The sequence below is a fragment of the Mastigoproctus giganteus genome, chromosome 8 (genome assembly GCF_048544385.1).
Source record: "Mastigoproctus giganteus isolate SK-2022 chromosome 8, ASM4854438v1, whole genome shotgun sequence".
Lineage (NCBI taxonomy): Eukaryota > Metazoa > Arthropoda > Arachnida > Uropygi > Thelyphonidae > Mastigoproctus > Mastigoproctus giganteus.
In genome coordinates, this window is record NC_143582.1 from 218,858,725 (window position 1) to 218,877,417 (window position 18,693).

The following is an 18,693-nucleotide window of genomic DNA, read 5'->3' on the forward strand; positions in this document are numbered from 1 at the left end:
CACTCCTTTTTCAATACCTGCCGAAAATTGGGGGTGCTTAGACATACAGTTCTGTCGGGATGCACACGGAGATCTATCCCCTAAGGAAGCAGCCTTCATGGGATGCGATGGCTTGATAAAGAATGAGGTTATGAAAGGGGAGCGAGGGTCTTTTGAATTACCGAAAAGCCTCCAAGCGAAAAATCTTTGGACGTGCGATGGGTTGTTGGGTCTCCCTTGGGAGCAGGGAACATTTTCAGTGCAACAGTTCTGTCCTTGGATCCGAGTTGTCGCGCGACCCTATCGGTGCTTCTTCATTGGGGGAGTGGAGAGGTCCCACTGGCTGAGGGATGTACTATCAGACAGGGATGTTATTGACCTGGAAGATTTGGGCTGCCCAAGGGGAGGCCAGTTGCCAGGAGAAAATTCCTATTCTGCTGTCACTGGCGCCATCCCACGGACTTCTGCGCTGTGGTGGCAGTTGATCGGTGTGTTAAATGGTTTGACCAGGAAAAGTTCATAGGAAAAGAGTTTTGGGTAAGTCCAAGTAAGGATCAAATTAGATCATCAAAAAAAAAAATGCTCAACTCTGATTCTAGTGTTTTGGGTTTTCGAAATAAATTTTTGTGATTAAAAAAAAAAAAACCTCAATCTCCCACCTCAAAATTTTTATCTCGCTATAGGCAGAAGAATAAAATTTGGAAAACAAAAAAAAAAAAAAAAAAAAAAACATATGAAAATGCCTGTCAAGAAGATTGTTCCAATACAAATCACGCTTTTATTAATTACCCCAATCGTTCAGTATACAGCTCATCATACTGGCACCTTTATCCTACAGCCATTAGATAGAGAGGCCATTGCTGGTCAAACTATCATCTTCCCATGTAGATTAGTTCCAAATCTCACAGCCACTGTAAAATGGTTTTTCAACGAAAAAGGTACAGACAGTCTTTACAGACCACTAGGGCTTTCTGATGATAAAGTCGTTGGATCACCTACAGAGAACGATTTTGCATTGCAAATCACCCAGCTGCAGTTGACAGATGAAGGTAAATATTTTTGCCACGTTCAAACTAAGGATGGACATCAATTCCGACCTAGTGTAGCCATAGTGACGATTTATGTTACTCCTCTACCGCCTCTAATCGGAGAAGGTTCATTTCTTAGTGGAAATGAAGGAGATCAAGCCACCTTTACAAGTAAATCTTTAAAAGGAAAGCCACCCGCTGTTTTAAGATGGATAAATTTTTATGCCTCTACTATCAAGTTCAGTCCAGCCAAGAATTATGGTCAGACAAAATAAGAGTGAACGCGTATTTGAAATGGACAACCACCTTATCACCAGAATATGATAAGAAAGCATTTACCTGTGTCGCTGATCATGTAATCTATTCTCACCCTATGATGATCTCAATAACGATTATTGTGAAGTATAGACCAAGGGTCACTATGAAGGTAAACTCAAAGGGTCACTATGAAGGTAAACTCAAAACTCGCACGGGAATATGATCGATTTAGATTAAAATGCGAAGCTACAGAAAATCCAGATGTTTTCATTTATCGATGGTTTAAAAATGGTGAACAGCTAATGAAAGAGGTAAACGTAACTCTGCTAATTAAAAGTGTTTTGAGAACAAACCATAACGATAATTTCACCTGCTTAGTTTGGAATGAACTAGGATCAGCTCAAGCTTCCTTCATTATGACTGTGTCTTATGGTCCCATCCTAATATCGAAATTGGATGATGTTGCCACAACCCAAGGAAATCCAGTTCTGCTACAGTGTGAGGTTAAAGGGAATCCACTTCCCGTACTAAAGTGGTATTTTGAAGATAAAATTATTCAAAGCAGTATCATTTCCACCTTAACAATTCCTAAGATGTCACATCAAACATCGGGTCTTTACACTTGTACAGCGGAAATCCCAAACTATCCTTTAGTGAAAGATGAAGCATTAGTTTATGTGAAAGGACCACCAGAAGGAAACTGTAAAACGCATTTAGCAAGTTTAGGAGACGATGCTCAATTACAGTGTGTATTTAAACATGTTCCACCTCTAGATAATGTGACCTGGAAAAATTCCGTGACTAATGAACTGTTAACCACTCATTTGAAAGTATGGGGTCAACGAGCAGTAACCAGTACTCTTAAGATCGACTCAGTTCAAATAGAACAATTGGGCTTTTATGAATGTCATGTGTGGAATCAGTAGGGACAACTGAAGTTAATCGTTCATTTAGAACGAAATTGGTCTCGAGAAGCATTATACTTCACTTTAGGAATTCCAGCCATAGTGTTGATCACAACGACGTTAGGAGCTGTGTTGTGAAAATGGTGCAAATGTAGAAATGTCAACAACGGAGTTCCAAATCAAACACATACTTATCAAGTTTACTATAGTGAAAATGACATTGATTGTGTGAGCATTGCCAGCTTAGAATGAGAAGAAAGAAAAGGAAAAGTCTTTCTCTTTTCCATGATGTCTGGATGAGCTTCAGAAGTGTTTTTATTATTTTTTCCCCATAATGAAACCTCAAACTGTATGTGCAGGCACTCATCGTCCCATGAGAAAAGAAGAAACATTCAAGTGAATCAGAACGTTTAGGACTTTGGACAGTTTAGATATACTCTTATTAACAATCATATGAAGTTTTTAATGGAATTACTTTGTTAGAATGAAAATACTTGTGGTTGCGAAATGATTATAGAAATACTAATGGTTATAAAAGCTTAATCTCTTAAAAAAATAATTTGATTGTTACTTTTCTACTATTGATCAGTGTTCAGTGTTATTTGTAGTTACATATTAACCTTTTGATAAATACTTATATAAATACTTTGAAAAGAGCATGTACTAACTCTTGTTTATTTTGTTACATGATCAATGTGTTCTGCTCTGAGAAAAACGAGAAAGTAGTGTGTAAATCATCAAGACAGAGAAAGATACTACAGTCCAGCAGACCAACAGAATACCGTTAATGGCTTTTGTTTAGACAAACTATACAATGTGTGTAATATGGACAGTCGAAAAGACATAATGAAGATAAGAAAAGAAGTGATACATCTTGTTACCATGTGCGCGATAATGTGTGAGGATCATCAACTGATGATGCCCAGAAGAAATTAGTGTTACCATTATTGGTCATGTCATAAATATAATATTATGCTCATATATTGATTTGTCTTATTAATTTGTATTATTATTTTGTATCCATGTAGTAAGTTGTCATAACTAAGTACCAGCACCATTTAAGGTTATAGTGATGATAAGAATATTTGTTAGGAAACACTGTGCTCGTGGTTCAGAATTGAGAAATGGGAATTTGTCTTTAATAAATCCCCCAGTCTCAATTCTGAAAGGGGGAGCAGAAGATGTTATAGCGCTAATTCTGCCCTTTCCTATGTTTCAAACTTACGGTAAAGTCGACTTAATTTTCTGTACCCGTCCTATAAAAATTTGTATAGATCTTTCTCAAAAGCTTCGATATAATATCACTTTAAGTACCAAATGAAAAGTACAAAGTAGAGTAAAAATCCTCAAGTAAAAGCTTATATTTTTCTAAGTAAAATGGCAAAAATTAGTCGCTATAACTGTACTAGACACGTGTTAGAGAGGCCTACAGTTGTTAGTCAGCAACAGCTATATCAGTTAGCCACTTATAAATGTAAAGTGGAAGATTTTTGTAAACACGGGATGGATGCGTTCACTTTAAGATGCAAATTACGGCCAAGGGAGAGGGTAAGAAACAGTGATACTCATGTGGTAAGACAGACGCCTCTCAGGCCATATAGACGCTGCATAAATGTGAGCAATAGCTCTACCATGACCTAAAAAAAGGGAGATGGTAGAGTGGCTCCACGTGTCACTGGAATATTCGTTAGGTGGCGTGATTTTTTTTTTTTTTTTTTTTTTATGAGAACCCCAAACACGAAAGGTATCAAAACCTATAGTACTTAGTACCGTGCATGGGTTGAAGGAGAAGTATGGAGAGAGGGGGATTCCGGAAACTTTGCTCTAGAGACTAAACATGGGTTTCACCACTTCAAGCCTCCAATAAGCAAAGTGGTGGTATTTCACCTTTTGATGAAAGTCATCTACCACCTGACGAGGCAATGTGAGATACCTCTTTGAACCCAGTGCTTTTCCATGACGTACCATCGGGCATCTTAAGACTTGGCTCCCGCCAATGAGAAAAAAGTTTTTTACATGACGTACCATCGAGCATCTTAAGACTTGGCTCCCGGCAATGAGAAAAAAGTTTTGTATAGACAATGTGGGCGGGCTTGGGACATAAAAAGTGGACCCTCACAAGTATAAAGGAGACCGATGGAGAGGAACGGACAGGACCCTGAAGGAAGGACCAAAGAGCCCAGCGAGAAACTGATCATCGTTCTGCCTAGCCAACGCCCAGAGCCGAACGAGCAAATTGGAGAGCCACAGCCATTGACTGATCAACTCAGTGTGATCTCTAGAGCTGGTAAGTTAAAATGATATGAGTACGAAGTGCGAAGATGATAGTAATCATGGTACAGTTAAAATGTTTCCTTTCTAATTTCATACAATCTGAGCCTATTGAAACTTAAAAATGAAGTTAAAAGTTTGATCTTATAAGTGTTGGACTATTTTGATAAACATGTTTAATGAAATTAATGAAATGTCTTAACAGATCTTTTGAGTGAAGTGTGTAAATTTCTCTCTTGTAAGTTCTTTCTTGTATTAAACTCCTGTTATGTTTTTGTGTTATTCAGGTTTCTTCATTTACTGCCAAAACCTCACATTCAACCACTAAAGTAATAGAGCTAAGTGTTAAAGCACGATTAAAACATGATTTGAAGTTAACTGCGGCGTCGAGTAATTAATTACATAATTACCCGATGAGGGTCACAGCGCGAAAGCCCAAACTGTGGGATGGAGAGGGGAAGTAGCCTTTTCCCTCTTTATTTCTGAGGGTATACGAGGCTTTGTCCTATAGAAACCCACTAGACGAAAGCAGAACTAGATACCAGACAGGGGAATATGTTCAGGTAAAATAAGATAACCAACCAAAAGAAAAAGGTAAAAAAACGAATTAACTACACTTAGAACAAAGAAGTATGAGTTACGCCTAGTCTGACTAGTTCTGTTACAGCCATACCTCTGGAGCTCGCGAAGGCGAGAAGAGTGCGAAGAAATGGGGAAGCCTAAGTAAGTAAGCAAGCAACCACAGATTGAGAGGTAACACTCTCTAACGTTTTGGGTTGCGGTAAACCTGTGTGACACAAATATACACACTCTGGCCAACAAAAAATACGAGCCTTGGTACTAAGGCTGTTCTTCTGCAGTAATCTGAAGCCAGAACAGGGAAAACGCGTGATATCTCAGACTTTGAAAACGTCTTATCGTGGGTGCGTGTTTAACAGGAGTCACAAATCAAGAAACGACACACATAACTGGTTTCTTAAAAAACATCCATCTCAAAGGTTTATAGTGACTGGAAAGCAAGCAGTTCTTGCTCATCTCAAAGGTATAAATGTGGAAGAAACACACAATACTTCTAAAGCGAAGCCGTCGTACTCTAAGGAGGACTGTACAGAAATACAGGACCTTCATTGAGCAGCAAAAAACATATGAATTCAACCAAGCTCACATTTATAGTAATAGTAATAGCAATGTAGTGCAAGGAAGCCACGGGCTATTGCTACACTGGTAGTTAAAAAAAGCAAATAGAAAAGAAAATACAAATTATTTGCTTCCCTCCCCAAACAGATAACTGTTTTATTGACCTATTACAACTTGAACCATGCACAGGGAACAGAAGAAATAAGGGCTGCAGTTGCCTGTCTATTCGGAAGCCACTTGACTTGTCTAAGAGAACCTAACAGAGCAAGAATCCTGCTTGCCTGGTTAAGCCAACCCAAGCATCTGAAAGTGGTATCCTGATGTGGGGAATGTTATGTTGGTACGGGGAGGGGAGGGTCGGTTGAAATTCCACCGTATCAACCTTCTACGGCATACAAGGTCGAATGCAATCTAGGGAGTACTGAATTTTGTTTCAGAATTACTGCCAATGTATGGATGACACTGCAACAGCACATTGTGCTAGAAGTGTGCAATAATGGTTGGGAGAACACGACTTAGAATTCCACCATTTTGCCTGGCCTGATCTCAGTCCTATCAGGAATGTGTGAGATATGCGGGACACAGCTATTTATCAACGAAGTTCTCTTCCTTCAACTTTGTCGCAGCTACGTGATAATTTGCTGGAAAAATGGTCATAATTAGATCAACACACACAAAGACACCTTATAGAATCTGAGCCGCACACTTGCTGTTATTCGGAACAAAGGCAGCTCGATTCGATGGTGAATAAAGGTTTGTAATTTTTTGGTCAGTGTGTGTAACTAAGAAATATTGTTCAAGGTTTAGGACAAAATGAATGTCAAATGAACTAATGAGACATGTGGCAGAGAAGAAAAATGCATGCGATACATATAAATTAACAGATCACACGGAAGTCACAAAGGAGGTTAAGCAGGTAAAGGCAGATTACGAAAAATCTTTGGCAAAGGATGCAATGAAAAACAGCAAAGATTTCTTTACTTATATAAACTCTAGAAGGAAGGGGATAACTCAGATTAGTCCACTTCATATCGATGGTTCAACAGTTCATGATCCTGCTCAGGTAGCTAACAAACTAAATGAGTATTTTGCATCTACATTCACACATGAGGAGTTCTTCAGGGAGCCGAATGCCAGAGGTGAATTAAACTCTGACAGTGAGCTAAATGATTTCGTAATAACTGAGAGCAAAGTAGAAGAGATATTGTTGAAGATAAACATTATAAAGGCACGTGGGGTCGATGGAATCTATCCAGTTATATTAACGGAGGCAGCAAAGTAAGTAAGCAAACCCTTAGCCATAATTATGAGAGCTTCCTCGGACTCAGGGAAGGTACCCATGGACTGGAGATGTGCAAATGTGACCCCAATTCACGAAGGAGAATCAAAGGGCGACAAAAGTAATTACAGACCTGTTTGTTTAACTTCTGGTCCAGGGAAATTAATGGAGGCATTGGTTAAAGAAGCACTGCAGGATCATCTAGACAAGACTTCAGTTATAGCTCGGACACAGCATGGGTTTGTTAAGGAGAAGTCTTGTGTGACCAATTTGATTGGATACAAACGAGATCTGGGCACAAGCGAACTGGATGCAGGGAATAATTTGGATCATATATTTGGATCGTAGAAAGGCTTTTGATACTTTGCTCATGGAAGGCTGCTGCACAAATTGGAGTTTGTGGCATTGAAGGCAAATTGCTGCTATGGATAAAGGGATGGTTGAGTGGAAGAAGACAAAGAGTGGTAATCAATGGACACTGGTCTTCATGGACTAATGTTATTAGTGGAGTCCCTGGGTTCAGTGTTGGGTTAATTGTTGTTTTCTGTATTTATTAGTGAGATGGATGATGGTATATCAGGCTTAATGTCCAAGTTTACAGACGATACGAAGTTCGGCAGGATTGATAATGACACTAATGGCAGCATGCTGCTGCAACAGGACCTTAAAAAGTTGAGCAGATGGGCTGAGAGGTGGCAACTGAAGTTTAACATTGACAAATGTAAAATACTACATATGGGAAGCAATAGCCCCAGAGTGACGTATCAACTCTGTGGTACTACACTGACAGTGGTAGAGAATGAAAATGACCTGGGGATAATTGTTCAGGCGGATATGAAGTTTTCTGAGCAGTGTAGACTGTCTGCAAGAGTAGCTCATGGTGCCTTGTCATATGATATACAGATTTTTTTCTAGCAGGGATAAGTATGTGATTATCCCTTTGTGTAATGCAATGGTCAGGCTACACCTTGGTATACAGGTTTGTGTACAGGTCTGGAGGCCTCATTTTAAGAAGGATTTAGAGCTGCTGGAACAACTACAGTGTAGGGTAACAAGGTTAGTGAATGGAACAAAGGGTTGCTCTTAGAAAGAAAGGCTTAAGATTTGCAAATTACAGTGTGTGGAGACTAGGCACCTACGAAGTAATCTGATTGAGATGTATAATGCCTTGAATGCTGTGAGCATACTCAATGCTGATGAGATTCTTTGATGAGAGTCTCCTGACCAAGGACATTATTCTGACCAAGAGGAAGAGACAGTTCCTCTCTGTCTGAGAGGGCATAAATTCAAATTGAGAAAGTTTACCTTTATCCAGCAGGCGGTTGATTACTGGAGCAAACTTCCATCTGTCGTTGTCGAAGTTGATAGCTTAAATAGATTCAATGCAGAACTAGACAAACATTTGGAGCAAGATGGGTGAAATGAGAATAGGGGTTTTTTTTATTACTTTTTGGCTGATGCTATATAAGCTTGCTTTCCTTCATCGTGTGCCTTAACTAATGCTAATACCAATGCTTAAATAGATTCAATGCAGAACTAGACAAACATTTGGAGCAAGTGGATGGGTGAAATGAGAATAGGGGTTTTTTTTATTACTTTTTGGCTGATGCTATATAAGCTTGCTTTCCTTCATCATGTGCCTTAACTAATGCTAATACCAATGCTTAAATAGATTCAATGCAGAACTAGACAAACATTTGGAGCAAGTGGATGGGTGAAATGAGAATAGGGTTTTTTTTTATTACTTTTTGGCTGATGCTATATAAGCTTGCTTTCCTTCATCATGTGCCTTAACTAATGCTAATACCAATGCTAATTTCGGTATATATTTGACGGCAGAGAGCTATTCTTCATCCAATTGTTATTAAGAACGGAGATATTTCCTGAAAATAATCGATAATACTCAATAACCTGTAATACTCAATATTCCCTGAATGTTGAGTATTACAGCTCTGATTCATACTACCTGAAAATAATCATACAGCCCCAGATGCAACCCCAGGGACCCACATCTGGTGAGTATGTGCTTGGCACGCATAGGATCCTGAGCTGGATATCATCATTCTTCTCTTTCTTGGTGATTCCCTTCTACCTCTCTCTCTCTCTCTCTCTCTCTCTCCCTCCGGATTATTCAGAAATTTTTTTTTTCTTTTATGGCTGGTGCACCATAAGCCTCAAGTTTCTTTGCGCCATATGGGTAATAATAATAATAATAACCGGATTTAAACCCCGCCTTGGTGTAAGCTAACGCAGTTCTATTACACTGGGAGACCGATATAATAATAATAGCATTAAATGGTGATAAAAAAAACATCGCGAAAGTTACCCCATTGGAATTACCTTCCCCAAGGTCGGAGTGACCTTGGGGAAGGTTTCTTAATTAAAAAATAATTAAATAAACCACTCGACATAAGCCGAAGCTAAACAAGTCCACCTACATAGATGAATGATGTCACAGAGAAATATTCATATTGCATCGAGTGTGGCGAAGGATAAAGTCACTCGCGTTCAGGCCTTAGGCAGAGGGGTCGGTTCGAAAAGTTGGAGTCTCCCGAGCAAGACAGTGGAGCAAGTGGCGCTGTCCCCCATAAGGTTACCACAAGAGACGGGCAAGACCATCCAGCCTCAACAACTGGAAGTGTTTCCTGTGCAACTGCGCTAGTGACCACCCAGGAAGGAACAAAACGCCAACGCATGAAGTGGAGCATTGAAATGAATAGGTATATCATGCGAGCATACTATGAAATAACCAGGCTAGAGACCGATATGACAATGTACAGGTTGCGACTAAATACCAAGTGGTTGGAACGATACCCGGACAGTCAGGTCACCGAACAGCGATTAGCAAACCAAAGAAGGACCATCGTCACGAAGAACCTAATAGCTCCTGCCATCTTGGAAAAAATCAAGCAGGATGTCAGCGATCAACTACAAAGCACAAAGAATATGGTCAATATGGAACCAGAGGAGGAACATGGCTCAAGAGGAGGAACAGCAAGAAGAAATACAACCCAGAGTAGTTGAAGTGGAAAGAGACGAAGTCATGATATCCAGAATAGAAGACGAGTGGAAGAAGGCCCTAACAGAATTCGAAGGAATGAACCCCACAAGAACCCACGTGATACCTAAGCAGAGGCCAAATAAAATCCTGTGGAGAGTAAGAGACCACCTCAATCGGCATATAATGCCACATTACCTTGACAACAATGGTGCAACGCTGGAGGCTATCCACACAGGTGTATACTGTGCTGCCATAGCAGCTATTAGGATTAATGGAAAAGAAACGAGAGACCAGCAGCTGAAGAACCGAAAAGAGAAGGAACTGCCAGCTTAGTAAAGAAGACTTCAGCAGAAGATAGAAGAATTAAGAATCAAGATAGGTCAGTTGGCCCAGTACCAACAGGGTAATAGAAGTAAGAAATTGATTGGAGAGGTGAAAAACATCATCAAGAGAGACAGCGTCCACAACAAACATGAGACCAGAAGTCAGAGAATAGGAGAATACTTGGACACACTGAAGCAGAACATCCTCGCACTCAACAAGAGACTACACAGATACAAAGAGAGCTCAGAGAGGAAAATAAACAACGGAATCTTCGATGAGGACCAAAGAACCTTCTACAGGAAACTAGGTGAAGATGAGAAAGCAGAAAACGGACGACCCGAGAAGAAGACGATCGAGGAGTTCTGGGAACATATCTGGAGCAGTGAAGTAAGACAACAGCAGAGCACCCTAGATAGAAGTAGAACCGAAGAAAACCAAGGACATACAAGAGATGAGAGAGTGGGAGATTCGAGAAGAAGTAAAACAGTCGATCAGGAACACCCACAACTGGCGAACCCCAGGAATTGATAATATCCACAACTACTGGTACAAGAAGCTCATCTGCACACACACAAGCACCTAGCAGAACAGTTCACTCGAATGATAAGGCACCCGGAGACAATCCCGAAGTTTCTCAACCAAGGAGTCACATATCTGAAGCCTAAAGACGAAGTTACAAGAAACCCAGCCAAATACAGGCCAATCACTTGCTTCCCAACAATGTATAAGATCCTGACCAGCTGCATAATCAAGATAATATCAGACCACTTAGATAGTCAGAACATAATGGCCGAACAGCAGAAAGGATGGAAGGAGCAATTAACCATAGATGCTGCAGTTATGAAACAAACCTACAAGAAGCACCGCAACCTATACACGGCCTACATCAATTACCGCAAGGCCTTCGACTCCGTACCTCATAGCTTGCTAATAGAGACCCTGAAGATCTACAAGGTCAATCCGATAGTGACAAACTTCCTAGGAGCAACAATGGCGAAATGGAATACCATCAAGGTCGAGAACATCACAATCAGGCCAATCCCCATTAGAAGAAGAATCTTTCAGGGAGATGCTCTGGGCCCACTGTGGTTCTGTCTAGCATTCAGTCCACTATCCACCATGCTTAAGGGCAGAAATTATGGATATAACCTCAAAGAAGGAAGAAAGAACCTGTACACCCTCACCCACCTAATTACATGGATGGCATCAAGCTCTATGCGACAACCGAAAAGCAACTACAGCAACTACTCCGGATCACCGAAGAATTCAGCAAGGACATCAGGATGGAATTTGGTAGAGACAAATGAAGACCCACACACTGCACCAGAGAAAATTAGTTGGCCGAAACTACCAGCTGCTGACTGGTAATGAGATTGAAGCTATGACAGAAGGAGAGACCTACAAATATATAGGGATGATGCATGCTCAGCAGTTAGAGCACAAGGAAATCAAGAAGTGCCTGACCGAAAAATATCATCAGACACTCAGAAGCCTGCTGAAAGCAAAATTGAACGGAGGGAACACAGTTAAAGCCATAAACACCTATGCAGCTCCAGTACTAACATACACCTTCGGGGTCATAGATTGGACTAACACCGAGCTATAAGTTATCATGCGAAAGACAAGGACAACGATGACCAAGAGCCGCCAACACCATCCGAAGTCAGCAGTGGAGAGACTAACAATAGCTCAGAAAGAGGGAGGAAGGGGCCTGATACACCTGATAGAGCAACAGAAAACAGCGATAGTTAACCTGAGAACAAAATAGCACCATTCCACCAGGCCATAAGGAAATTAGATAAGTGGTATACCCCACTTAACCTAAGCGACGAACCCCCTCCCGCCCAGACGGTACTAGAAACGAAGTTAAAAAGATGGTCAAAGAAGACACTCCAAGGCAGACACTACAATGACCTCCATCAAGATCACATCGATAACATTGCTTCCAATGCATGGCTCACAAGCGGGATGCTCTAACCCGAGACTGGTGGATTCATTCTGGCCATCCAAGACCAGGTAATCAACACCAGAAACTATAGAAAATACATCCCAAAGGAGCCCGGAATGTCAAATGACACATATCCACGATGCCACCTGGCCTCAGAAACTATCCAACACATCACCGCGGGGTACAAGATGATCACCCAGACTGAGTACAATCATCACTACCAGGTAGCCGGGATAATATATCAGAAGCTAGCGAGGAAATACCAGTTGACCAAAGAAAGTGTACCATACTACAAGTACGAACCCGAGGCAGTACTAAAGACCCAAACCCACAAACTGTACTGGGACCGCGCCATAATAACGGATAAGACCATCTCGCACAATAGACCGGACATAACCCTTTGCGACAAGATGGAAAAGGCTACCTACCTGATTGACATAGCGGTGCCCAACACTAGCAATGTCCAGAAAACCCATGAGCAAAAAATTAGGAAGTACACGAACCTGAGATATGAGGTCAAGGAGATGTGGCATATGCAAGAAGCATTGACCATTAGCATTAGCATTAGCATTAGCATTAGTAGAGGCATTTGATGCAAGAAAGCAAGCTTATGCAGCATCAGCCAAAAAAAAAAAAAAAAAAAAAGTAACATAAATAAATAAAAATAACCACTGCCACTTCACCCCTCTGTTCGTTCGAAATACCTGTCCAGCTGAGCCTTAAACTTATTTAGGCTATCAACTTCCACGACAAGGGATGGAAGTCTGTTCCACCCACCAACCACCCGCTGGCTAAAGGCAAATTTCCGCACATCTATCCTACATCTGTCTTTCCTCAATTTGAATTTATGCCCTCTCAGGTGATTTTTCTGAGCTAGAGGAAGAATCCCATCAGCATTGAGCATGCTCAAACCATTCAAGGCTTTATACACCTCTATCAGATCACCCCGCTGGTGCCTAGTTTCCAGACACTGTAATTTGCAAAACTTAAGCCTTTCTTCGTAAGAGAACCCCTTTGTCCCATTCACCAATCTAGTTGCCCTTCTCTGTACTCGTTCCAGCAGCTCTACATCCTTCCTGAAATGAGGCCTCCAGGCCTGTATACAGTACTCTAGGTGTGGCCTGACCATTGCCTTATACAAGGGAATAATCACCTCCTTATCCCTGCTAGAAAAATTCCTATATATCATTGACAATACACCATGAGCTACTCTTGCAGCTCGTCTGCACTGCTCAGAGAACTTCATATCTGCCTGCACCACCACTCCCAGGTCCCTTTCATTCTCTACCACTGTCAGTGTAGTACCACAGAGTTGATACGTTGCTCTGGGGTTGCTGTTTCCCATATGTAGTACTTTACATTTGTCAATGTTAAACTTCATTTGCCACCTCGAAGCCCATCTGCTCAACCTTTCCAAATCCTGTTGCAGCAGCATAGTGTCAGTAGTGTCCTTGACAACCCTGCCAACCTTCGTATCGTCTGCAAACTTGGACATTAAGCCTGATATACCATCATCAATATCATTTATAAATACAGAAAACAATAAAGGCCCCAATACTGAACCCTGAGGGACTCCACTAATAACATTAGTCCACGATGAGCAGTGTCCATTGATTACCACTCTCTTTCTTCTACCCCTCAACCACCCCTTTATCCATAGCAGCAACTTGCCTCCAATGCCACACTGCTCCAATTTGTGCAGCAGTCTTCCATGTGCAACAGTATCAAAAGCCTTTCTAAGATCCAAGTATATAATATCAAAGTTATTCCCTGCATCCAGTTCTTTTGTGACTGCATCATAGTATCCAATCAAATTGGTCAGGCAAGACTTCCCCTTAACAAAACCATGCTGTGTCCTAGCTATAACTGAAGTCTTGTCTAGATGATCCTGCAGTGCTTCTTTCACCAGTGCCTCCATTAATTTTCCGGGAACAGAAGTTAAACTCACAGGTCTATAATTACTTGTGTCAGCCTTTGATCCCCCTTTGTGAATTGGGGTCACATTTGCACATCCAGATCATTGTGTCAACCACCGGTATGGTTCCAAAAATTCTACATAGCAGCCTAGCAGCAATAGGTCTCCCAGAAAACACTAACAAGGAACTCCAGAAAGTCGCAGTCCTGAACACCTGTAGGACAGTCAGAGACTTCCTTGACCGACAGTAACACCAGACATTACAACCACCCTGTGTACTTTGTAGCAGTACCCGTCACGGAGTGGAATCCTCCAATCAGGGTTTGTTATTTGGTTTTTAGGAGCATTAGCAACTAAGGCCATATTGCTCCGGGATATGCGGTGGTCATTCCCTGACCTTTCCACATCCTCCGTATTTGGTGGTGACGGGCTCGAACCCCGGTCTAATCAAGAAGTGTGTGCTACGCACTGCTGCTCCTTCCCACCTGGCTACGGAGGCGCCCTCCAATCAGGGAGAAATAATATAAGAGCAACAACAATAATAATAATAATTTTTGAAGCGAAAGTGATTATGGCGAATTTGGCTAATTTTGAGTTTATATGCCGGTTCCCCCCCCCCAGTATTTTTTTATACGCATTGAGTATAGACATCCGGTTTAGTTTAAGTAAACACGTGGATTTTAATATTATAAACAGTGTCTAATTGAACAGAAAATGATTAGTGAAGGATCGGAAACCAAAAATTAATACAGGTACAGATACATTTTGTAAAGCAAGATTTCTGAGATAGGTTACTGAATTGTAAATATATAACTTCTTTTGATTGTGCAACTTCCAGAAGTGAATCTGGAAGTATACCGACTTATTTAATTCGTGGGTTTCGAAGCAATATAGTACGAATTTTTTTCTGAATGCGCACACTAATACTTTTGTAGAAGTTTTATAGAATATATTTTTTTGGAATAGAGTTTCTGGGATTACCAGACGCTAATGGTTTAAATAGGACGCCAAAAGTAAACTGAAGAGAAGAACACAAGACAAATTTATTAAAGCAGACGTATGAATAAAAAATAAATTAAGAAATTATATCCTTCTTCAGGGACTGCTCCTTTCTGGTTTTCTTAAAATGCCATTGATGAAGAGATTATTATTATTATTTTTTTATTATTATTATTAGCATCCATATGGTACAAGGAAGCCTGAGGCTTATGCTGCACTGGCCAAAAAAAATTTTTTTTCTTCCCTATTACCTTGAGAGAGAGAGAAGTAGAAAGGAATCATCAAGAAAGAGAAGAATGATGATATCCAGTTCAGGACCCTGAGTGTGCCAAGCCCATACCAGATGTGAGCCCCTGGGGATAAATGCAGGATGTGTTATGAAAATTCACAAGTGATGTGAAGATCAGGAGAGTGGTTAATGTGGATCACAGAGCTCATTAACTAGGTGCTGATCATGGTTTATAAGGTTCTATGAAAATAACAAAATGAACAGTAAATTTTTCATTGTGTTAAATGATGCTAGGACCAGGTGGAATAAATCCAGGCAGTGAGAAAAAATTATAACATTGATTTTGGGATGTTTCCTTTATCCACAGAATTTTTAATAATTAGAAGTGTATAACAAAAAAAAATATATGTAAGCAAATTATTGTGTTAACATTATGTAGTTGAAAATATAGATCACAGAGAATGACACCATTAAACTATAATTTATCCTATTTTGGTTATTTCATATATTCTGAAAGCACATCTTGTACTCATATATGCTTTATGTTCTGAAAACATACAATATACAGTCCTATATGTGCTGAACCTTATTTTTTGAGTGTTAGAAAGATATCTAAGTTATATTATTAGAGGCGTTAAAGATAATGAAGTTTATCATTTACCCAAAGTAATTTTTGTTTTATTTTACCAGAGGAATTATTTGATCTCTATTATAAATGAAGTGAGAATCCATTATGCAGTCTGGTTTTGTAGCTGTCCATGTTGGTAAGTGTTAAACGAGTTATTAACTTGCTTATCTGTGATATTTACAGTTATTGATATTAATATTGGCAGGTCACCATAAAATCTCACTATAAACTCAGCTTTGTTTACTTAAAACAGAAGAATTTTTAACATGTATTGAAACAGATGCTTCAGATTCTATCATAGAAGTGTAAAGAACTTGTGCCTGTACCAAATACAGTAAATGCCAATACCACAAACTCATCCTGAAGTAGCATGCACAAAAACTTGCAGCATGGCTCACTACCACTTTTAGTGTCAGTTGTTATAAGCAGTGCAAGTTAAAATTTTTAGAATTATTATGAGTCAGGAACTGACATATAATTTTTATATTGTTAGTAGTAAATAGTATTTAATTATGAGAATATGTAAAAGTTATCATTTGTAATTGCTGTGATGTGCAGTTTGGTTCAGAAGCTCTAGTAATGACTATTAATTCAGTTGAAACTAAACTCGTTTAGTTTCAACTGAATTAATACTTAAACTATCCACTATTTCTATGGACCAATGTAGGAGACTACATTGGTCCATAGAAATAGTGTGATAGTTTAAGGAAAAATCTTCCTTGGGAAACTTAGAATTACTGGATGGCCTGCACAGTCTTCATGTTTGTTTGTTTGTTTGTCAGTTGTAGAAGTGTGATGCTGAATTTTTCCATCAGCTAGGAATTTTCTTTGTCAGTTGTCAACGTGTTGGCATTAGAGCAGCATACTAATGGGAAGTTATAAATTTAAATGCTAATACCACCAATGCAGAATTACTGAGGTGGCATCAATTACCTACCAGACTAGTAAAGCACCAACATGTGCCATGAAACTTCAGTGCTCAAATTGGGGTCCTGTATGGTAGACAACCTCCATAGCCTAGTGGTCAGGAGAGGGAGTGCAGTAGCACACGCTCTTTGAGTAGACCGAGGTTCAAGCCCCTGACTGCTAAATATGGGTGATCTGCCAACCCGCACTGAACCAGCTTGGTAGATTATGGTCCTTTTCCCTCATTTTATTATGTCATTTCATACTATATCCTTTTTAATTTGGATAAATAATTTTACTAGAAACATTGAGATAGCAGTTGATCATACTGTACACAAAATGTGGCCTGACCACATCTTGATCCTGCATTACTTCTTTCACCAGTGACGCCATTATTTTCTCTGGAACAGAAGTTAGGTTAACGGGTCTGTAATTACTCATGTCACCCTTTATCTCCCTTTCTTAATTGGGGATACATTCACACATCTCCAGTCCATAGAAACCTCCCCTGAATTCAAAGATACTCTCATAATTATAGGTAGGAGTTTACTTGACTGCTAAATATGGGTGATCTGCCAACCCGCACTGAACCAGCTTGGTAGATTATGGTCCTTTTCCCTCAACATGAATTATTGAGGAGGCTGCCATCCTGCAGTGGATTGATAATGGCTGCAGTTTACCTTTTTTTTTTTTAGGGTTCATAGAAGCTTTCAGAGAATCTCTATGGACCATAACAGTAAATACCAGTTTTGATTTCTGTGATTTTTTGAACTTGTTTAGTTTGAATTACTCTTTGTGTATATATAGTAAGCTAGAAAGAATAAGATGTGTACCCAAGGATCTTACTAAACCAATTTGCAAACAATTATACAGTATCTTCATAATTTCAGTCTCATTACAATACGATATTAATTCTGATATTTTTCACTATATATTGTTTAGCTCTACTGTACTTATTTATTTATCCGTAGGTATCGTCATTTCATACTATATCCTTTTTAATTTGGATAAATAATTTTACTAGAAACATTGAGATAGCAGTTGATCATACTGTACTCAAAATGTGGCCTGACCACACTTGATCCTGCATTACTTCTTTCACCAGTGACGCCATTATTTTCTCTGGAACAGAAGTTAGGTTAACGGGTCTGTAATTACTCATGTCACCCTTTGATCTCCCTTTCTTAATTGGGGATACATTCACACATCTCCAGTCCATAGAAACCTCCCCTGAATTCAAAGATACTCTCATAATTATAGGTAGGAGTTTGCTTACCTCCTTTGCTGCCTCCCTTAATATGATTGGATGATCCCATCCAACCCAAGTGCCTTTTTTATGTTTAACTTGAACAATTTCTCTTCCACTTTCCTCACAGTTACCATAAAATCATTCAACTCCCTGTTCATCATCATCATCATCAGCAGCCATTTTCAATCCACTGCAGGATGAAGACCTCTCCAGAAACTTTCCAGTTCCTTCTGTTTTGTGCAATGGCCATCCATTTACTATCCACAAACTCATGAATTTCATCTATCCATCTCCATTGTTGTCTTCCAGATTTTCTCTTAGCTCCTCTTGGGTACCGTTCTGTTATTTTCTTAGTCCATCTGTCATCATGTCTTCGAGCTATGTGTCCTGCCTAAGACCATTTTAGTTCTTTAGTTTTGATAAGAATGTCCTTTACTTCAGTTTGCTGCCTAATCCATGTGTTTCTCTTCTTATCTAACAGTCCGATTCCCAATATGATTTGTTCCATTCTTCGCTGTGTAGTTCTCAGCTTCTCTTCCATTCTTTTGGTGAGTGCCCAAGTTTCACTTCCATAAGTCATGGTGGGGAATATACTACATTGGTTCATTATTTTAAGTTTCAGACAAATTGGGATATT

General features: G+C 39.8%; 3 protein-coding genes across 4 annotated transcripts in view; all 3 read left to right on the forward strand.

Annotated features, from left to right (window-relative positions):
- The first annotated feature begins 718 nt into the window (after positions 1–718).
- On the forward strand, positions 719–1,282 carry LOC150082298 (irregular chiasm C-roughest protein-like). The gene has a single exon (XM_090380480.1). The coding sequence runs from the start codon at positions 719–721 to the stop codon at positions 1,280–1,282; it is 564 nt and encodes a 187-aa protein (XP_090236606.1).
- A 171-nt stretch (positions 1,283–1,453) lies between these two features.
- LOC150082299 (irregular chiasm C-roughest protein-like) lies at positions 1,454–2,191 on the forward strand. Its single transcript, XM_090380481.1, has one exon. It carries the CDS (start codon positions 1,454–1,456, stop codon positions 2,189–2,191), a length of 738 nt encoding a protein of 245 aa, XP_090236607.1.
- Positions 2,192–14,703: 12,512 nt separating this feature from the next.
- Positions 14,704–18,693, forward strand: part of Tasp1 (Taspase 1) — a 57,144-nt gene continuing 53,154 nt past the window's right edge. For both annotated transcript variants that reach the window (XM_090380113.1, XM_090380114.1), the window contains exons 1-2: positions 14,704–14,797; positions 15,964–16,037. In XM_090380113.1, coding sequence (XP_090236239.1) covers positions 16,007–16,037 — 31 coding nt within the window. In that variant the 5' untranslated portion in view covers positions 14,704–14,797; positions 15,964–16,006. The remainder of the gene's footprint in view (positions 14,798–15,963; positions 16,038–18,693) is intronic.